The sequence below is a fragment of the Eschrichtius robustus genome, chromosome 13 (assembly GCF_028021215.1).
Source record: "Eschrichtius robustus isolate mEscRob2 chromosome 13, mEscRob2.pri, whole genome shotgun sequence".
NCBI lineage: Eukaryota > Metazoa > Chordata > Mammalia > Artiodactyla > Eschrichtiidae > Eschrichtius > Eschrichtius robustus.
The window spans coordinates 79,589,458-79,612,638 of NC_090836.1; the positions used below are offsets into that span (position 1 = coordinate 79,589,458).

Consider the following 23,181-nt stretch of genomic DNA (forward strand, 5'->3'; position numbering starts at 1 on the left):
TTTCCTACCTTAAGCATTTTAAAGCATTGGCCCCCAACCTTTCTGGCACCAGGGACTGGTCTTGTGGAAGACGATTTTTCCACGGATTGGGGGAAGGGGGTGGGAGGGTTGGGAGTGGGGATGGTTCGGGAGGTAATGCTAGTGATGGGGAGCGATGGGGAGCGGCAGATGAAGCTTCATTCGCTCACCCACCACTCACCTCCTGCTGTGCGGCCCGGTTCCTAACAGGCTGTGGACTGGTACTGGTCTGCGGCCTGGGGGTTGGGGACCCCTGTTTTAAAGTATACAGTACAGTAGTGTTAATTATAAGCACATTGTTGTGCAACAGATCTCTAGAACTTTTTCATCTTGTAAAACTAAAACTCTGTACCCATCGAACCAACAGCTCCCCATTTCCCCTTCCCCAGCAGCCCTTGGTAACGACAGTCAGCGTTCTGTTTCTATGCATTTGACTACTTTAGATACATCAGGTAAGTACAGTATTCTGTTCTGTGATTGGCTTATGTCACTTAGCATAATGTCTTCAAAGTTTACCTATGTTGTAGTGTGTGACAGGATTTCCATCTTTTTTAAGGCTGAATAATATGGCATTGTATGCAAATATCACATTTTGTTAATCCATCCCTCTGCCATTGACATTTGGGTTGCTTCCACCTCTTGGCTATTTCGAATAGTGCTGCAATGAACACGGATGTGCACATATCTCTTTGAGATCCTGTTTTCACTTCTTTTCATATATACCCAGAAGTGGCATTGCTGGTCGTATGGTAGTTCTATTTTTAATTTTTTGAGGAACCTCCATGCTGTTTTCCATAGCGGCTGAACTATTTTACATTCCCACCAACAGTGCACAATGATTCCAATTTCTCCACATTCTCACCAGCACTTGTATTTTCTGTGTTTTGGAGAGTTGCCATCCCATGAATGTGAAGTGGTATCTCATTGTGGTTTTGATTTGCATTTTTCTCATGGTTAGTGACCTTGAGCATCTTTTCATATGCCTGTTGGACATTTGTACATCTTCTATGGAGAAATGTCTGTTCAAGTCCTTTGCCAATTTTTTCTTTTTTTTCTGATTTTAATTAAAAAAAATTTTTTAATACAATTTTAAAGATTACACTCCATTAACAGTTATTAATATTTGCTATATCCCCCCGTTGTACAATACATCCTTGTAGCCTATCTTACACCCATTAGTTTGTACCCCCGCCCTTATATTGCCCCTCTTCCCTCCCCACTGGTAAACACTAGTTTGTCCTCTATATCTGTGAGTCTGCTTCTTTTTTGTTATATTCACTAGTTCGTTGTATTTTTTAGATTCCATATATAAGTGATATCATACAGTATTTGTCTTCTCTATCTGATTTATTTCACTTAGCATAATGCCCTCCAAGTCCATCCATGTTGCTGCAAATGGCAAAATGTCATTCTTTTTTATGGCTGAGTAGTATTCCACTGTGTGTGTGTGTGTGTATATACATATATACATATACATATATATGTATGTGTACATATTGTATTCCATTGTGTATATATATATATATCACATCTTCTTTATCCATTCATCTGTTGATGGACATTTCCATATCTTACCAATTGTAAATAATGCTGCTATGAACATTGGGTTGCATGTATCTTTTCAAATTGGACATTTGTATATCTTCTTTGGAGATTTGTCTGTTCAAGTACTTTGCCCATTTTAAAAAAAACTGGGCTATTTGTTTATTTTGTTACTGACTTTCAGGGGTTCTTTGTATATTCTGGATATTAACCGTCTATCAGATATATGGTCTGCAGGTATTTTCTCCCATTCCGTAGGTTGCCTTTTCACTCTGTTGATTGTTTCTCGTGCTGCATAGAGGTCTTTAAATCTGGGTAGTCTCATGTGTCCATTTTTGCTTTTGTTGCTTGTGCTTTTGGTGTCATATGAGGCAGATCTTGAGCTGATTATAACACAGTGACTAGAATTAGAATCAAGCTTTCCAGAAGTTAGCTCTCTCATAAAACAATGTTGGGGAAGTGGGTTCTGTGCTCCAATTTGAGATGGCAGTTTTATTTCCTTACTGGGGTCTCCTTTTTCTTCCATCCTTACCTTCAGGGCCTGCTACCAGCTGTTAATCAAGACTTTCATGGTTTGAGGTTCCATTAAATTGGGTCTTGAGGACAGAAATTTAGTTTAGGGACAAGTTAAGAAACCTGCCTGAACCATGATGAGCCACCTACAGAGCTGGACTTGAACTTAATGTGGCTACATTGCCCCTGCTCTAAACTACCTCATGCACCACCCTTCAGTCACTGAAGACCCAAGTAAGAAGAGGGGCCTTGGGATGCTTATCATGGCAACAGTTATTGAAGGCTTCCTACATATCAGGCACAGCTCCTTAAATCCTCACAACAACCCTATTCAATTATTAGCCCATATTACAGATAAGGAAACTGAGGCACCAAGGAATTAATTTACTTGCCCAAAGCCACATTTTTTTTTTTTTTTAAGTAGAGGGAAGGATTATTTATTTATTTATTTATTTATTTATTTATTTATTTATTTATTTATTTATTTATTTTTGGCTGTGTTGGGTCTTCGTTTTGTGCGAAGGCTTTCTCTAGTTGTGGCAAGCGGAGGCCACTCTTCATCGCGGTGCGCGGGCGTTTCACTATCGCGGCCTCTCTTGTTGCGGGGCACAGGCTCCAGATGCGCAGGCTCAGTAGTTGTGGCTCACGGGCCTAGTTGCTCCGCGGCATGTGGGATCTTCCCAGACCAGGGCTCGAACCCGTGTCCCCTGCATTGGCAGGCAGATTCTCAACCACTGCACCACCAGGGAAGCCCCACCACATGGTTTTTAAGTGGTGAGGAGGGATTTCAATCTCCAGAGTCTGGTCTCTTAACCATTATCTTCCCCTGGGTGAAGGGAGGTGCCTCACCCACATTTCTGAAGTGTTCCTGAAGCCTTGTTTGTCTGGGAGTGAGGTCCACCTGGGTTAAGAGCCACCTCTGCAAAGTTATCAGTCAATCCTGGGCTCCTGGGAACACAAAGAACAGGCTGTGTTGAGATTTGAGCTCCAGACAGTCCCCGGCTTTGCTGCAGGAACTGTCCAGGCAACTACTCAGTTGCTTGATGACAATTTCTCTTAGGCATATCATATGTTCAAGCCAAAAAGTAGGGCTGGCTACATGATCTACAGGGCTCAGGGCAAAATAAAAATGCAGGTCCCTTTGTTCAAAAAGCCAGAAAAAAGGTGCCAGTAAATTTGTCAAAATATAAAGCCTTTTCCTTCTTTCACAATCTCTCTCAACATGTCATGATATTTTTTGTGTGCTATTTAATGTCTTTCTAAGTAAAGAAAATCTTGAATTATTAGCATAAATCTTACCATTCATCTTTACATCATGCAATGCCAGTTTTAAAAGCAAACATCGGAGCATTTAATTCATGTGTGGAATCACAGAAATCACGCAACTTACATTTCGTATCTCCTACATGCATATGTGTTTTGTTCTTATCATAACCGTGGAAATGCTGCACAAAACTGAACTAACTCAATTGTTTTTATTTCACTTCTTAATATGCACACTTTCTATCAGCACTCTATGGAAGCTGGCAACTTTCGTAATATTATATTTGCTTTGAGTCTCACTAAATTTCCACACATCGTGGGTCTGAAGTTTTGCGTGAATGGGACAGCAAGGAACCATGAGCATGCATACTGTGCGTGTCTCATCTGTTCACATGCACACTCTATCGTCCCATTAGATTTCACTTATAAAACACAAGTTCAAAGATGAAATATTATGAATTTCAAGACAGTGACAGTAGAGCATTAAACTAAGCGTGGGGTCCTTCTGATCAGAGCATGAGGTGGTGTGTGAGTATCCATGTCTCATGCTCAGGAAGACCACCTTGCTAGAAGGGACTTCAAGGCTTCCCTGAAGCTCACCCATTTGCTTCAGTGGGAATACATAGGCCAGAGCAAGGTGACTTCCGGCACCTCCTACATCAACCAGAATTAGGTCCATATTGAGCCTCTGATGGAAACGCATGACATTCCTAATTATCCAACTCTAAAATTCAGAGCTGGAAAGGGCAGCTCTTAGCTCTTTGTCTCTCATTTTTTAATGAAGCCTGTGTTTTTAAATACAGGAAAACACAGAATACTGTAACGAACTTCAGTTAATTTCAGAACAAATCATTGTTAATATTTCGTTTTTTCGAAGCCTTTTTTTTTTTAAATTAAAGAACTGGGACATTTTAGGTAAGAATGAAGTACTCTTTATCCTCCACCCCCAATCAAATTCCACACTCTCTTTAGAGGCAGCCATTACTGTGAATTTGGTGTATATCCTTCCAAGCCATTTAAAAATATTTTTACTTATATATAGTAACCATAAACCAGACAGATTTTTCTATATACGTGTTTGGTTATTTCCTTAAGATTTATACGGTGGTATCTTATAATACATATTATTCTGCAACTTGCTTTTATCCTCATGCAACGTTGTATTTTTGAGATCTATCTTAATATATAGTACTAGTTTACTCCTATTAAATGCTATAGCGCATTTTATGAAAGTGCCACGTTTTAGTTATTTACTACCCTGGTGGATGCTATAGTTGTTTCCAGTAGTTCACTGTTGTAAACAATTCTGCAATGAACATGTTTTTTGCACATGTGAGAGAGTTTCTCTAGGATGGGATGTGCCATGTGCCAAAGTGCTCTCCAGAGAGGTTGTACTAACGTACTCTCGCATTGGCTGTGTATGAGAGTTTGCACTTCACTGCATCCTGGACAGTGCTGAAGAGTGTTAGAGTTTTTTCATTCTTTTCCCCACATTTTATGGACTCTAAAAACCTCAGGACTTGGGCAGAAACAGTTCTAGAACCTAGGACTCCTCATTCCCAATGCAGGGCTTAGGAATCAGTTTAAATATTAACCGTTTATGCTCTTTTTCCTCTACTTTGAACAACACTTTCAGAGACATTTTAAGATAATTGACAAAGTCCTGGGCCTGGAGTTTGGCTTTTGCCCTGACACTCCCCCTCGCCCCAAGTCTGGTGGTGAGGGGATGCAGCCAGTCTATCCTCCATTTCAAAAGCCTCCTGAAAACACGACTGCTTGTCCTGCTGTGTTTTTCTGAGTGTGTGTGGTGAACGGGGGCAAAGGGTCAGGGGTGAAATTATATACTGTTATTTGAAGAGTCTGGGGCACTTTAAGACAGGGCTGGAGATAAAATTCAAGGAACAGTTGAATTTTAAAAGTTTCATCAGAATAGGCTCAGGCGTTATTAATGCAACTGAGGAGAAAAGTTGTTTGGATAGAGATGCTGAACAATTCAAATCTGGAAGGTTGATGTGACTTTGCTAGTATGAAAACAGCCTGTGCTTTTACAGATCAACATACTTATTTCTATACAAATCATGTATCACACTACAGAACTCATTGTTCAAAGATAATATACATAAAAAGAAATCCTCCTTCCTTTACCCTGTTCAGAGGACTTTCTGTTGGCTGAAAGGGCGGAAAGGATAGGTATTCATCCACAAAGGTTTATAGGCATGAATTAAAGCTTAAGTCTTTTCCCAGAGGAACACTGGCCTGGAATTAAGCCCTGCATTTATGAATAATGCAGAGAGACACCAGGGAAAAGGGCAGCATGATGGGTGGGTCTTTGTGTAGCCACACTCGATGAAGCTCTCCTTTACTTAACCCAGATCTGGGTTTGTTTACTCACGAGCTAATTAACCTTTAAGCCTTAGTGTTCTCATCTGAAAATGAGGATAATAATAATTCTGACTTCACAGGACTGTTGCTGACAATTAAAAGAGATAATGCATTTGAAGTGCCAAGCATATAGGAAGCACTCGATAAATGCCAGCTTTCCTTATTGTTAGTTTCTACCCTCTCTGAATTCTTAAAAGGCTTTTGGTGGACTGCCTCATCATTTAGTTTGCTACAGTTTCTTCTAAGTTAATCGTATCTCTCTTATGCATCATTGATCTTATGAAGGAGATAACTGTCTTAATATCTAAACCTGCACATTTACAATGTACAAAATGTGTCTAAAGATATTCTTTTACATGTCTTTTGAATCTCCCACTTGCCCAGCCCACAGCTGAACACAGATGAGGCACTCTACAATATGTACTGATGGATTGATGGTTCTTTGTCGGCGAGATAATCCCTCTAGAAGTTACTGCAATGATTGTGAATCAAAGAGCTTCACTTTTTTTTTTCAAAGAGCTTCACTTTGAAGAGAGCACAGTGCATTTTAAAACATCCTAAAAGAAAGCTTCTCATCTTGACAATTTTTGTCTGCTAGATTAAATACAAAATGATTATTAATCCTTTTTTTTATGGGAGCACTCTGGTGAAGTTAAAAAGTACCTGTGGCACACTGTCCCTATTTGAAGAGGAAAACACAATACTGTAAAGGTTCGTGGAGCGCACTGCTAAGCAACAGAACCAGGTCTGGACTGCACAGGAGTAAAAATTCTTTGTTCAGTATGATGAAGAATTATGAAATGGAAAATCCTTAATAGAATCTTACCTGCAACAATAACACTCATTATTTTTCAAAGGACTAATCAGCAGTTGATAACTAATTTTCATGGGAGTCTCTAAAAATAACTCACAGTTCTGTTCTCTGAGTGAAAGAGTTCAGCAAGAAGGTTTTGAATATTCATTTTTATGGAAGACATGGATCTGTCATCTGGATTTCAACTCACCATTCCCTGTGTTCTAGGATTAATCTAGGATTATAAAAATCCATCTCAAGTAATTTCAATACTGCTTAATCTTGATGGAAATGTGTTTATCACATAATTTAAAACAGTGGTCTCCAGACGGCATCACCTGGGAACCTGTTAGAAATGCAAAATCTTGAGCCCCATCCATCCCGGGTCTACTGGATCAGAGAATCTGGGGTCAGGACCCAGCGCTCTGCTTTCCTCCTGGTGATTCTGATGTTGTATGAAGTTTGAGAACTTAGAGAATCAGGATAACTGTGTGAAACACATAAAAGTAGACAGCGAAGAGTTCAATTCAGTTTGGCACTAGTGGATCATCTTGAACCACTGTTGAACTGTTGGGCCATTTTGAACTGGGAGTAAAATTATAGTTGTAACTCAGAAAGTAACTGCAGAGAAAAAAAGCACATGTAATGGAGGAGAGTCTTCAAAGTAGCTTTCAATTACTTCCTGCTGAAATTGGAGCCAACTATAAACGCCTTCCACCAGTTGCATCTGTGACAATCAATGTTTGAAGAGTTTATTTACCAAGAATATATAATAATTTTTCTATTATTTTTCCCCAGAGACATGAAGGAGACATGATGTCCATTGCTTATTACATGAGAGATTGGTAACCTGAAATGTTTTAAACAAAATATAAAGTCTTGAAAAAAATATGTGCACATCAATATCATAAGCTTGGCATAATCTTGAAAGTTTGAAGTCGTGAATATTAACTCAGGAAAAATGACTGAAAGGGTTATTGCTCAGTTACATATTGAGAACTAAATTTGGTAAATGATGTAATTTCATTCTATCAGCTACTAGCCCTGCAGCCACAAGTCACTTTACCTCTCTGTGCCTCCTTTTCTACTTTTGTGAAATAAGAGGTCATTTCTTAGTTCCTTTCCATTTCCAGAATTTTGTTATTGTATAAATAATGCACATTCTGTGAAATATCTCACGTTTTTTTTCAAAGAGAGATATGCACTAGCTCACTTGACCTTTACGAGAACTAGGTCCTTCTGTACAGTAAAAGAAATGTTTAACTTTGTAGACCTGAATCTTAGAAAGCATGTAACAATCATTGTATAAGTTCTGCAGAAGGTTCAGACATTTAATAATTAACTAACTTGGAAAATGCTGTTTTGGATAGTGTCTTGCTGTGCTTGCAGGATGTGTATCCTAGGAAGAATGTTCTTGTGTAGCCAAGACTTGATCTCCATGTGCTCTCCAAGTGAACACTGTCTCTGTTACCTTCCAGGAGAGGGACGTGAGCTCTAAGTTGAGGCTAAGCTGCCCTGACCTTACTCTCCTGGGTGAATGTTCCCAGGGAACCTGGCCCATCTGAAGGGAGCATAGTATCAGCAGGCAATCTAACCTAGGTTGGGACTTAGGTCTTTGGGATAAGACTGATCTGTATTTGAATTCTGGCTCTGCCACTTGGCTAGTTGTACCTACTTCATAAGGTTGTGCAAGGATTGAACAAAACTAAATGAGATGGTGTGTGTAAAGAATGTCCATAGTTCCTGGCATATGTAAATGTTCAATAATTATTAGCTTTAAAAGTTAAGGTTAAAACTGCTGAGGGAAACTGGAAAATTTAAATTGGGTCTCAATGAATATATTACTTTACTTAAAAACCTGTGTTGTTTTGCATTCTGCTTGTTTTTCATGTTCAAATGCATTTTAGGCTTATTAGCTAATTGAGTCATTGACTTCTTAATTAAAGAACTATTTATTGAGCACCTATATGTGTCACATTCTCTTGTAGACAGTGGAAGTATGACAGCAAACGAGAGAGCAAGTCTCTGCTTTTATGGATGTGCATTTTAATGGGGAGAGATGAAAATACTCCCCTTCCCAATAAACAAACAAATAAATAAAAAATTAACTGGTAGTGATAAATGCTAAGAAAAAAAATAAAACAAGGTGATGTGCTTGAGTCTGGGAGCAATTTTAGATCAGGTGTTCAGAGAAGGCTTCTCTAAGAAGGTGACATTTAAGATGTCACCTGAATAACAAGATAGAGCAAAGTTCTGGAGTCTGAGCAAGATGCGGTAGTGATTTATATGAGGGTAGTGGTGGTTAGAATGGAGAGATGTGATTGGATTAGGAGATGTTACAGTGATAGAATCAGTAGGACTTACTAATGGATTGGATGGGAGGTGTGAGGGTAAGAGAGGAATCAAGGATGCCTCCTCCAGTCTTTGGCTTGATGAGATGGTGGTACCATTTACAGAAGTGGAGCAGGTTGGGGAGAAGTGAGTTTGGGGTAAGAAGAGTCCAGAGCCTAGATTTGGAAAGATTAAATTTGAGTTGCCTATTGAACTCCAAGTGGAGATGTCAAGTAGACAACTGGATACATGAGGACAGGACTAAACATTTGGGAGATTTTTTTACCTTTGCATAATATTTAATGGAGTGGGTTGGTTGAGAATACTTAGGGAAAAGAGTACAGTTAGAAAAGAGAAGAAATTCTAGGAGCATTCTTAAAATTTCAGGTACTTATGACTCATAACAAAATCTTATAGTAATAACATATAACCCTTGTAAAATTTGCTACATAAAAATGTATTGAGAGGAATTTTTGACTTTCTTATGTTCTTTAGTATACATAAGTGGGAAACAAAAAGAAGTCTGGTTGTGATACACTGGTCTTATATACATTCATTTGATCCATATTTTTGAGTGCCTACTGCAAGGTACCATATTATGTACTATGTGTAAAATGAAACCAATAGAACAGTCCTATTGTTAGTCAACCATATTTACTGAGCATATGTTGTGTACATACTACTAGATGATTTGAGTAGAGACCACAAAAATGGAAAATCAATTCTCTGTCCCTAAGAGAAGACAGTCTAAAACTGCCACTCAAAAGGAGAACAAACCACTCAAAAGTCATAAGGAGAGTGTGTTTCCTTTTCCTTTTGCTTATCTGATGCTCTTAGGCCATTAGGAGAAATCTATGTAGGCCAAATGAACTTGGTGAAGTAGGCCACAGTTCATAATCCATTTTGTCTTTTCCCCTCCCTTCTACTTCTGGTCAATGGAGAGCTTCCCTGGGTGAAGAGAAGCTTATTTTAGCCCATGTCATACTTCTAGTTGACTGGTCCTCCAAGCATCCCAGCATTCATATTCTCATTATCTGGGGAGAAGAGACATAAAGAATCCATCAGCACTTGTAATGGCTAATTTCTTTGCCCTATTAACTCAAACACAGTTTCCCTGAAGAACAGTTCTAATTTGTTCAAAATTCTATACTTCCTGTATAGCTAGTGGATAGAGTGGATGGATTGGATGCATGCCCACTTATCAGTGCACATGGGAAGGAAGGGAAGCACCCTCTTCTGGGCTAATGATTGTATTTGCTTTATTAAGATCCAGCCTAACCTTTTGGAGGCTTGTTACCAGAAAGAACAGTCTAGCATCAATTATGCTGAAACAAAAATCATTATATTTAGTAGTCATTGTCTAATTTCTAAGTGGACTTTATTAAATAAATCCAGATAAAAGCTTAGTTCATTCAACTACATGGTGCATTTGCTGATAAATCATCTGGGAAGACTCATGATGATGTAGTTCTGTTTGGAAAGAAATTCTCAGTACAGTAAAGTCCATGTGAAGTTTTTTTTTGTCGTCAGTGTGGCCAGCTGGTAATAGAAATACTTAGGGTTTTTTTTGGTGGGGGGCAAAATAATTTCTTTGTGCTTTATGATGTCGAATTCTGTGGTCTCAGCCAAATACTTGGCCATATGCTTAAACAGGTTCAAACATTTTGTTGTTGTTCATTGAGAAACATTTTGATCCTTTTGCTGATACCAGCATAGCTTGCTTCTGTGTCATTTTGCTTCAACAAGAATGGAAGGTTAGCTACTAAATTGTTCATCACAAAATGTTGAAAATCCCTTTATATATTCTATCTGAAGTGTATGGATTTCTCTTCAATCAGTGATACATGATGTCATCCCAGTAGATAGTCAGCAGAAAGAAAATTCAGCTATTAAATTTTGCCATTCAGAATACTTATGTTCGGTTGTTAGCTGGTACTTGAGAGGGTCTAAATGGCATCCATTTACTGGTCTCTTTCAGTCACTGCATTTGGTTATATCACCAGAAAGTCGGTACCTAGACTGTATTATCTTGTGCTTTATAGTGGGTCAATACCGAGAATGTACATTTGAAGAACATTCTGGTATCTTCTACAAAAGAACACAGGAAAATCATAGTTTATTAGTTTATTTGATGTTCCTTATATAAAGAATCATATGATAAATTCCTTCTTGAAACTAGTGTCAGAGACATATTAGTCTCTTTGGATGACTCAGTATGTTTTCTTTCTTTGAGAGATAGGAACTATACAACACAAATGGTTTTTATTTTTTATTGTGAATGCCAGGAAACTAAGAACTTATTTTAGCAAGTCCTAATATCTTTAGGTATCCTAATATTTTAAATTCTCAACTTGTTTCTTATCCATCTTTTAAATGTGTGTAGTACAGTTTTATACCTACTGCAGTATTTGGGGGGAAGAAAAATAGGAGAGGTCACCTCCTCAAAGAGGCTTTTCTCTGAAGACTCCATTGAAATCAGCTCCCCTCCTCCAGCCCCCTGGACTGGTTTTTCTTATCAAAGCACTCTTCCTTTATTGCACTTACAATAATTTGTAATTATCAATTTTATTTGTTTCCTTATTTATGTTTGTTTCCTTATTTATGTTTGTTTCCTTCTCTAGACTCTAAGCTCCAAGAAGACAGAGATCATATCTCTCTTTCAGTCTGTTAGACCTAGTTGACCCTAGCACATAATACATGCTCAATAAAAACTGATTGCTGTCAAATTCTGGTAAATTGCAATCATCCTAGTATTATCAATCACTAAAGTTTCATAGCATAAAACTTCAAACATATAGAAATATTGTTGGGGTATTAAATTAGCATACAATAATTTGAATAACAATGTATTTGGCCCTGTTAAAAGGTTTGCAGTTTAGGCTTCTGTGAACCACCCCAGGATTTTTACAATAAGCAATAGTTCACCTAAGATCGAAATGAGATATCAGAGAACTGAAGGAATCATTAGAATTCATAACTTAGTAAAAGAATAATTAATTAGTGCACATGATTCAGGTAATATTATCTATAGCATAATACCTATATTAACGGTTGTACAGAAAGAGGGGATAGCATGGCTGCATATTCCAAGTGTAGTTTTAGGATTTCTAGTTACAGGGACAGATGCCTATATTTCCTTTGGCAAATTCTGTTTTTTTCTTTTCTTGGGGGAGGAGTACAGGGCAGGAGGCTACGTGGGATTCCAGTTGCGCATCAAGGAAATAACAAAGATGAAATGGGAATAAGAATTTAGCCCAGAAGTCTTCATATCTTCCTGATGATGGGAAAGTCCTTTGCCATCTTCCTTTTCTACTTCTTTCTTCTTCTCTTCCCTCCCTCACTCCTTCCCTTCCTTTAGTTGTCATATCTCCTTTGTCTCCTCCAATCCGGGACAGTTTCCCAGTCCTTCCTGGTCTTTCATGACCTTGACACTTCTGAATAGTAATTTTCAGATATTTTGTGGAGGGTCTCTCAATTTGGGTTTGTCTGATTGATTCTCATGAAAAGACTAATATTATGGATTTTGGGGAAGAATACCACAGAGGTGATGTGCCCTTCTTGTCACATCGTATTGGGGCACATGATATCAACAGAACTTCTTTTTTCTACTGGACTATAGTTGATTTACAATATTGTGTTAGTTTCAGGTGTATGGCAAAGTGATTCAGTTATATATATTGTATATATATTTATATATATGTATATATATATATTCTTTTTCAAATCCTTTTCCATTATAGGTTATTACAAGATATTGAATATAGTTCCCTGTGCTGTACAGTAGGAACTTGTTGTTTATCTATTTTATATATAGTAGTGTGTATCTGTTAATCCCATATTCCTAATTTATCCCTCCTTCCCCTTTCCCCTTTGGTAACCATAAGTTTGTTTTTGAAATCTGTGAGCCTGTTTGTGTTTTGTAAATAGGTTCATTTATATCATTTTAAAAAAATTAGTTTCCATGTATGAGTGATATTATATGATATTTGTCTTTCTCTGTCTGACTTACTTCACTTAGTATGATAATCTCTAGGTCCATCCACGTTGCTGCAAATGGCAATATTTCATTCTTTTTTATGGGTGAGTAATATTCCATTGTATATATGTACCACATATTCTTTATCCATTCATCTGTTGATGGACACTTAGGTTGTTTCCATGTCTAGGCTATTGTAAATAGCCCATAGCTGCTGTGAACATTGGGGTGCATGTATCTTTTCAAATTAGAGCTTTTGTCTTTTTAAACAGGACTTATTTTTGATGTTAACCTTGATTACTTGGTTCAGGGGGTGTCTGCCAGATTCTTCTGCTATAAAGTCTTTTTTTCTTTCTTTCTATACTCTGTTGGTTAGAAGTGTGTGACTTTTTGTCTCTAGCTTTATTGAGGTATAATTGACAAGTAAAAATTATATTTACATTTATAATGTGATGTTTTGACATATGTATGCATTGTGAAATGATTACCACAATCAAGCTTATCAACGTACCCATCACCTCACATAGTTATCTTAGTTATCTTTTGTGTGTGTGTGTGTGTGTGTGTGTGTGTGTGTGTGTGTGTATGAGAGAACCTTTAAGATCTACTCTCTTAGCAAATTGCAAGTACACAATATAGTATTATTAACAATAATCACCAGGCTGTACATTAGATTTCCAGAATTTATTCATCCTGCATAGCTCAAACTTCATATCCTTTGTCCAACATCTCATTTCCCCCACCTCCCAGGCCCTGGCAACTACCATTACACTCTCTGCGTCTATGACTGATGTTTTTAGTTTTCACATGTAAGTGAGATCGTGTAGTATTTGTCTTTCTGTGTCTGGCTTATTTCACTTAGCATAATGTCCTCCATGTTCACCCAGGTTGTAGTATATGACAGGAGTTCCTTTTTTTTTTTTTTACTTTTCTTTTAGTTAAGCTTTTATTTTTTTAGAGCAGTTTAAGATTCACAGCAAAATTGAAAAGAAGATGTAGAGATTTCCCATATACCCTCTGCCCCACACATGCACAGCCTCCCTCATTATGGACATCCCCCACCACAGTGGTCCATTTTTACAACTGATGAACCTACATTGACACATCATAATCACCCAAAGTCCACAATTTTACCTTAGGTTTCACTCTTGGCGTTGTATGTTCTATGGGTTTGGACAAAGGTATAATGACATGCATCCATCATTATGGTAGCATACAGAGTATTTCCACTGCCCTATAAATCTCCTGTGCCCCCTTCCCAACCCCCTGGCGAATACCAATCTTTTTGTTGTCTCCACAATTTTGTCTTTTCTAGAATGTCATATATTGGGATTATACAGTATATGGCTTTTTCTATGGGCTTCTTTCACTTAGTAATATGCATTTAAGGTTCCTCCATGTCTTTTCATACTTGATAGCTCATTTCTTTTTAGGGCTGAAAAATATTCCAGTGTCTGGATGTACCACTTGGTTGTTTCTAAGACTTGGCAATTATGAATAAAGCTGCTATAAACGTCCGTGTGCATGTTTTTGTATAGACATAAGCTTTCGGCTCCTTTGGGTAAATACCAAGGAGCATTAATTGCTGGATCATATGATGACAGTGTATTTAGTTTTGTAATGAACTGCCAATCTGTTTTCCAAAATGTCTGTTACCACTTTGCATTCCCACCAGCAATGAATGAGAGTTTCTGTTGCTCAACATCCTCACCAGCATTTGGTGTTGTCAGAGTTCTGGATTTTGGCCATTCTAATAGATGTGATTTCCATCTTTTTTAAGGCTGAATTATATATATACAATATATATATTATGTATTATATATATAAATTTATATTACATTTCTTTATGCTGAATGATATTTATATCTATCTCTCTATCTATGTTAATATGTATCACATTTTCTTTTTCCATTCATCTGTCATGAATACTTAGGTTGATTCCATATCTTGGCTATTGTGTGTAATGCTGCAATGAACATGGGAGTGCAGACATCTCTTTGAGACACTGATTTCATTTCCTTTGTATCTATAACCAGAAGTGGAATTGCTGGATCACATGATAGTCCTATTTTTAATTTTTGAGGGCTCTCCATACTGTTTTCCATATGGCTATACCATTAGAAATGTGTGACTTTTTTTTAAACTCAAGAGTTTAAGGGTATTTTATTTAGTCTCCAAACATATGGGATTTATGGAAGCTATTCTTTTGTTAAAATTTCCAATTTTATTGTAAAATGATAGAGTACGTAGTTTGTAGGCTATTGATTTTTTTGAATTTATTGAAGTTTCTTTGTGAATTAATTCATGACCTATTTCTGTAACTGTTTCACATGTGCTTGAAAAGAATCTGTTTTTCTCCATGGCTTAATTTCCACATCTATGAAACAAGAAGAACCAAAAATGTCCAACTCCTTTGATTTTTGTTTTGGAGGTTGCCAAACCAAAGACCCAAATGAAAGAAAATACAACACTTGTTCTTTTTGACTCTTTGGCAAACTCACAATGGGTATATCTTGACACAAGAGAGCACGTAGGGGACAGAGAAAAAGGAAAATATCTGTCCTTCCTGAAAATAGATTTGTTATCACTGAGTAACAGGTGCTTAATCCTCGGTGGGGGCATAATTCCAGCCTATGGAGAGGGACCAGATGGAGTGGAGGAGCAACCACCTGTGTTAGTGATTCTCATCTGTGTTTGATTCCTTCAGGACCTGCTGGCCTTGGATATTTATAAAAGTGAAGCTGAGCCTTTGGCGTGCTACTCAGACTATCATTATATGCTAGGGTGGGGTGGTGTTCCTCCAACAGGCTGATTGATAGCAGCTGGCTAGCCAATCAGAGACCCGGCCTAGTCACTTAGGAGGCAGCATGGATGCTTACCTCAATTTTCCGAAAGGGGAATTTGATGGTCAAGGGCTTCACCTTATGGTTTTAGGTGAGACCCTTAATAGCCAGCCTCTCAGGTTCTTCACCATAAGAACTCCATGAGCCTCAGCTCCTTCACTGACTCTTCTCATGCCTCTCTCACTCTCTTCTCTTCTGTGAGCTCTCATGGAACCCACTGTTGGCTTACCACCTCCTCCTGGACATCATCAGCAATGTCTCCTTCTCTTTCCTAGGACATCTCAAGCCTTTCCAAATACAACGAGTCATTAAGAAGCATTTTTAAAATAGGTAGTTTTATATGGGTGTTTTTGGTGTTATTTGTTTCAACTTTGCTATTTGTTTGAAAGTTATCAAAGTTTACAGTCAGAAAAAATCCTTTTTTTTTTTCTTCCCCCAAAGTCAGTAACCTCAGCTATTGACATTATCGCAAGAGGTCTGTACTTTATCCGGATGAAGACAGAATATTGCTAACACCTGTCCACCAACAGAAGGAGAATCTTGCCCAGGAAAGGACAGCAATTCCAGAGTGAAAGAAGACGGTGAGAGTGAAGAGAGTACCTGGAACTCAAGAGTATCAAGAGTAGGAGGTGGCACCAGAATGATTCACTAATATTTTGGCTGTCATTAGAATAGTAGACACTTCACCATACAGGGGTGTGTCGTGTACCGTGTATTGGAGAGAGCATGAAATCAGAGGGACCTGGTTATAATTCAGGTTTTGTTATATATTAGCTGTGAGATTTTGGCTAAGACACTTGACCACTTTGATTCCACGGTCCTCACTTGTGGAATGTGTAAAATGCTAATGATAATAATAATAATACTTGCCACCCAACGTAAAAATATTGTCACTGGCATAGTAAAATGCTATATTGGTATAGTAACCCTTTAAACTTGTTACAAAAGTTAGAATGTTTTGAGGAGGGAGGTTTAGAAGTGCTTTCCATTGATTTGCTTACAATGATATTTTCATCTTCCACTAGAAGTGTTGGTTGTGAAAAACCTCTATAGACATAATGATTTTTGAGGTTTTCTTCTGTTACTGTCAACCACTTTTAGCAGGTGTACAACTTTCTGTGTATGTCACCCAATTGACTTAAAAGTGAGTTAATGAATGTATTTATTGATTGCCTCATTTCATAAAGGAATCTGAGTAAGGACCCTCAGTTTGACATTCTTTTCTCTATATATATTTGGAGCAGGCATTTGTCTTGCCTTCCAACTCCAAACTACATGCCCCAGACACCCTTACTGCTAATGTCCCTAATTCCTCATGACAAATCCCTATCTGTGCAGAATAGCTGGTTGATTGCTGTAGCTGAATCCTGACTGATTGATTTGTACACTTTTTTTGGGAAGGACCCCTGTGATATAAAGGAATGACCTTGCATTTTAGTGGGGGGAAAACAGATGATAAACAAATAATTAAGTAAACGTTTTAGTAAGTGATATGTCCTTCAGGTAAAAATAAAGCTGGAAAAGGGGATGGGGAGCGCAGGAGGTGAATGTTGCGAGTTTAAATAGCGTGGTGGTGGGCACTGCAGTTTTAAGTACAAGTGGTCATGGAAGGCTTCCCTGATAAGGTGACTTTTGAGACCCGACTATTATGTCAATTGGGTGCAAGTCCCTGGTGGAGTTCATGTGTTAAAATGCAATTATCCGGGGGTGGTGGGGGAAATGCAATTATCCAATTACTCCTTTCCTTAAATAACTCCCTAAATGATGCTATTTTCCATCTCCAGGTGGTTATACTCTCTACCCACAGCAAACATGGCGGAAAAGGCTTCATCCTGATATCTGGGCCACCAATAAAGATGGCCACAGCACTTCCTGTGTTTGCCCTTAACAAAGATGGTGACAATACTTCCTGTTCAGGGCTTTTGCCTTCAACAAAAATGGTGCTTACGGTGCAGGTTCTCTGATTCTTTGGATTCCGGTTGCAGTTTTTTTTTTTTTTTTTTTTCCCTTAAGATACGTGTTTGCAGACGTAAGTAACAGGATACCAAAACCCCCGTATGCATCTTTTCTCGAAGGCCCCGCGCCGTGGCGTCTGCGGCCTGGGCCCTGCGTGGCTCCCCCTCCCGCTAACTTGCTCGCGGCGTTCCCGAGCCGCTCGGGTTGGGGTGGCGGTGGAGGTGCTCGGGGCCCTGCTCTCCCCTCGGTCTGCTCTGTACGTCATTCCCAGCACCCCCTTTATAGCGGGTCAGGTGGCCCCGAAAATCTTTCATAGTTCTTTCCGTTTGTAATGCCACAGGGCTTCAGCGGGCGAGGCGGGAAATAAAAAGTTCCACATGGGCGGGGACAGCCCAAAGGGCACATCTCCCTGCTCACCTGCCGCCTCTCGGGGTCGCCCGCTGTAGCTCTACTTTCTGTGGGTGTCATAAAGCCCCATTTGCCGCCCCCCGTCTCCCCTCCCCGCCACTTACGTCCCCTCGTAGCCGTCCCTCTGCTCACTGGTGCAGTGGTCTTGGAAACAAGCCTTCAATGGCGTGTGGACATTTAAAAAAAATCTTTTAAAGGAAAAAAAAAAGCACAACATTAAATGTCTCATGCATGTGTGGCCATGACAGTGTTGCGATGGAGATTCGAAATCTTCCAGAGAAGGGCTGGAGTCTGTGACTATATATAAGATTTACTGTAGACTGGGCATGAACGCCTAATGGTTTCCTTGAAGGCAATGGTGTATAGGCCTTTTCTCTTAGGGAAAAAGATCCTTAAACTTACTGGTACCTGCCGGTTTATTGCCCCACTTCCATTGATGATCAGGTTCTGCAGATGCCCGCGGTCTTAAGGGCACTTGTATGCATATTGGCGGTTTCTGCGGTGGTGGGGTATCTCTGATGAACGCAATGTTAAAGTAAAAGCACTATTTCTTCTCAAGTATGTTAGAATGAAGTGCTCCTCTGTAATCCTCAGATAAAAGTTGCTTTTTAAGCACGTTCTCTAATCCACTTTTCCCCAAATCTCTTTATGGAACAAGGAATGGAGCTAGGACCCCATTGTGTGGAAAGTAAAAGCAGAGAAGGTGATTCATGTTCAGTGCTGTTCATCATGTTCTGAAGCATTCGAAATTAATTCAGCTTGGCTTAACAGCCGGGTATTAAACACCGTGGCCTGGCGTTCTGCTAGGGTTCAAAGATGTCCATGACCTTAAGGAGCTTGCACTGTAAGACACTATCTTTAGGGGCTCATCAGGCTTCCTGTGATCTGAGCTACCATTTTGTCTCTTTCCAGGGGGAGATGGAGGCTAGAGACAAGCAAGTGCTTCGCTCGCTTCGCCTCGAGCTGGGTGCAGAGGTACTGGTGGAGGGACTGGTCCTCCAGTATCTTTACCAGGAAGGGGTCTTGACGGAAAGCCATGTTCAAGAAATTAAAGCTCAAGCCACAGGCCTCCGGAAAACAATGCTGCTGCTGGATATCCTACCTACCAGGGGTCCTAAAGCATTCGATGCCTTCCTAGATTCCCTGCAGGAATTCCCCTGGGTAAGGGAGAAACTGGAGAAGGCAAGAGAAGAAGCCATGGTTGAGCTGCCTGCAGGTAGGCCTCAAAAAGATCACTCCAGACCACCTCCAAGATTGTTGGAACTGTGCCCTTTGGATTTGAAGTTGGGGTTTTAGGCTGGGTGGGGGTTGGCGGGTCCTGAAAGTGGGAAAGGAGTTTGGTTTGAAGGCATGTGGCGCTGGAGGGACTGGATGAGGAGGTGGAGTTAGGAAGTGCAGGGAAGGAGGGAGGAATGGACCATGATTGAGAGGGTGAGGAGGGAGCTCAGAGGATACATTTAGAAATGCTTCCAGGGAAAGTTGGCAAGTCACTTGGGAGGCATGTTCTCATCTGAGAGCCAGGTCATATCTCAGCCCTTGGCATTGGGAGCCATTTGGAAAGTGCAGATGGGAAAGCAGGCTTTAGGCTTCCTGATAACTGATTCGTGGGGTGCCAGCGCGGCCGGCTGGAAAAGGTCAGACTCATGAAGAAGGGGACAGCCTCTAGGAAGGCACGCCTTGCACCTGTTCCCTGGGCTGTCCTGCATGGCCAAAGGGGATTATTTGGAAGGCTGGCTTAGTTTGTTTTTAAAGACTGTTGATTTAAAGTCATCCTTTTTAGTTTGGCTTTGTTCAGACACCTGGAGTATTTAATTTTATAAGGACAGTAGTTTTTTTTTGGGTGGGGGGAGGTGTCTCATTTTGATTTTAAGGAACGTTGGAAGCTATGGAAAAGAGAAACAGTCCTAGTGCTATCAGCCTGGCTTGTAGCAGGCAGAAGATGTGATATGAAACACTTGTTCCCTCTCAACACCTCCCATGACGTCTACTTTTTACAGAGATTGAGGAGCAGGGAACTGAACTGGCAAAAAAAAAAGAAGGAAAAAAGGAAAAAAGAAAGTTGACTTGTAAATTTTTAAGAGTTAGGAAATCGACATTCTCAGTTTTTTATAGCAGTGATAGTTAGAACTACCCCAACTCAGGGGTCCCCAGAATTTGTTGTTGCTGTTTTTCAAATACCAATATAACTAGTAAAAAAACAAATGCCGGTAATAAAGAGACTACTTTTATTATTTTTGCCCCATGGACCTCATATTTTGAATGATTTTCCAGACCACATGTATTAAGTAATCATGACTAATTCTTCTAATATTTTTATTAATGACATATGTCTGAATATTTGATCAACATGAGATAACTGGTTGACTTAGGAAGGCCTGGTAAAAATCCCAGTGGAAAAAGCAAAAATATTTTCATTTCCTTGCATGGCCAAATTACAGGTAAATGTATGTTTCAGGCTTTTTGAAATACTGAAAAAAGCTGGCCTTTGAGGACCACAGGAATTTTCAGGTTGGATTATTCTTACAAAATAAAATACTCCAGGTGTGTGAACAAAGCCAAACTGAAGAAGATAAAATGTTTCTACCACTTGATTGAAAGCAGAATATATAACATAGAAGTGGGGAGATGTTAAAAGAAATATTAGGGTGTCCAATATCTTTTCATGGTATTTGACGTAGAGGTTCCTCTGGGCAACACATAGTTGGAAACAACAAAACAGGCAAACTGAAAGCCTGTTACTACTGAAATACTTAATTTAATTTTATAATCATTGTAGGTGTTGTAAATAGTACCATTGTATGTTGTTCAAAGAGGTGTGACCCCATTTTCATTTCTTCTGATTCATTCAAAGAACAAGAAAAATTAAAATTATTTTTACCAAATGGTGAAAGTTACAACGATGTTGAAGAAAAAAAAAATATACATATATATTTTTAAGTGAGCGGTATGAAACATCGTGGAGCGGGAAAAAACTGAGTGTATCTGTGTTGAAGTTTGGAAAAATAATGTTAATATGTTAATTCTGTGGAAGTGGTCAAATGGAACCATAGGTTGGCTACTGCACAAATGAAGTCCTCTTAATTGTTTTACTTCTTGTTGAGTAACACTGTTACTGAAAAAAATATCCTGAAGAGAGAGTTTGTTTACATAGCGTTCTGTATACTTTCCACAGTGGCAATTGCACAAACTCACTTTTTAAACAGTTTTTGTTAATTATTGAATATTTTAAGTAAGATTACAAAATATAAGTAAGGTGTGAAGAACAATGGTACAGTGAACACCTGTCTCCCCATCACTCAGTTAAAAAAAAAATCACATGGCCTTTGAGGACCCCTGGGTGCTCCTCTCAATCCCAGCTCATCCCCAACCTCCACTCACCAATAAACCCTGAATTTGGAGTTTATCATCTCCTTCTTCACTTTGTAATTTTCCATCTCATAAAACTCACTTTTAAAATCCACATATGTTATGGAAAATTCACTACATCATAAGTTTCAGCAATATCTATATACGTAAGGCGTGGAGGAAATGGTATATTTTAAAGGAGTTGTTAGTTAACAGCTTTCTTTATTTGAGACCTTAAACTTTAAGTGTTAAATTAACTTGATGGCTGTATTTTAATTATAAAATTAAATTAGGACTTAATTAATTGGAAACCTATTTTTTTTAAAAAAAATCCTGGAAAGAGTATATTAGACTTGAAATGCCTTCAGTTTTAATGTAAAAAATGCAAATGGACCCAGAGGCCTATTTTCCAGGACCCCAGTGCTTCTTCAGTGTTGGAATGGAGTAATTTTAACAAGGTTTTAAATAGTCCATTTAAATTTTTGTAAAGGCATGTTTGAACTTTGAAGAATTAGAATGTAGGAAAATGTGGTGCTTATATATGTATGTGTATACAGTAACGTCTTCTGACTTTTTACTCATTTCAGTTGCAGTTATTAATTAATTTGTACAGGTTTGGTGGTCTTCTCTTGGGAGGCTTTGAAAACGAATGGGGAGGAACGGCTTCTCTTTGGCCGAGAGGTCTATCCTGATTGATCTGAATGAACTGATGTTATATTATAAAAAGTTTTCTTGTTTTGGTCTTTTCAGAGATTCTTGGTTTTCCTTTTGTTTGTTTGGTTAATTTTTGTGTTTCACTTGTAAACTTTGAGCTACTTCAGAGGCCTTATTTGGTGATTGATCCCGGTTAGTTGCTTTTAATTTATATTCTGGGTGTCATTTTTTATTTTATTTTATTTATTTATTTTTAATTTTTACTTTATTTTTTTAATAGACACCTAGCCGTTTTATTTTATTTTATTCTTGGCTGTGCCGCGTGGCATGTGGGATCTTAGTTTCCCCACCAGGGATAGAACCCATGACCCCTGCAGTGGAAGCCCTGAGTCTTAACCACTGGACTGCCAGGGAAGTCCCTGGGTGTCATTTTTTAGAGAAGAATCAAGTTGTATCTTGATTCTCTCTATTCTTCTAAACCATGCCCCCAGGAAATCCCAAAACAGTTAAAAAAAAAAAAAAAAAAAGTTTAACCTTTGATTCTCTCAACGTGCCTAGATGACTGGTATCCCTATCCCTACTAAAAAAAAAAAAAAAAAAAAGACCAAGCTGTTAATGGATAATTGATTTCGTGTTTTTCTCACCTTATAAAGACTCTTATATTTTATTATTTTTTTATCTTTTTTTATAAATTTATTTTATTTATTTATTTTTGGCTGTGTTGGGTCTTTGTTGCTGCACGTGGGCTTTCTCTACTTGCAGCGAGCGGGGGCTACTCTTTGTTGCGGTGCACAGGGTTCTCATTGCGGTGGCTTCTCTTGTTGCGAAACACAGGCTCTAGGTGTGTGGGCTTCAGTGGTCGTGGCTCGCGGGCTCTAGAGCTCAGGCTCAGTAGTTGTGGCACACGGGCTTAGTTGCTCCGCAGCATGTGGGATCTTCCGGGACCAGGGCTCGAACCCATGTCCCCTGCCCTGGCAGGCGGATTCTTAACCACTGCACCACCAGGGAAGCCCAAGACTCTTATATTTTAAAAGAGGAACTCTGGCAATAAAATGACTTAATCCCGCTTGGCACCATGGAAGGCACACTTCACGGTATGTCCCCTACTGGCCAAGGTCACGTAGTAGACACTAGATTAGCTGGAAATCCTCCCTGGG

The 23,181-nt window shown here is 39.0% G+C and overlaps 1 protein-coding gene across 1 annotated transcript in view; it reads left to right on the plus strand.

Annotated features, from left to right (window-relative positions):
• Positions 1-23,181, plus strand: part of CRADD (CASP2 and RIPK1 domain containing adaptor with death domain) — a 260,459-nt gene that overhangs the window by 62,287 nt on the left and 174,991 nt on the right. The window contains exons 3-5 of the mRNA XM_068560652.1: positions 16,103-16,242; positions 17,446-17,690; positions 18,938-19,241. Coding sequence (XP_068416753.1) covers positions 18,944-19,241 — 298 coding nt within the window. The 5' untranslated portion in view covers positions 16,103-16,242; positions 17,446-17,690; positions 18,938-18,943. The remainder of the gene's footprint in view (positions 1-16,102; positions 16,243-17,445; positions 17,691-18,937; positions 19,242-23,181) is intronic.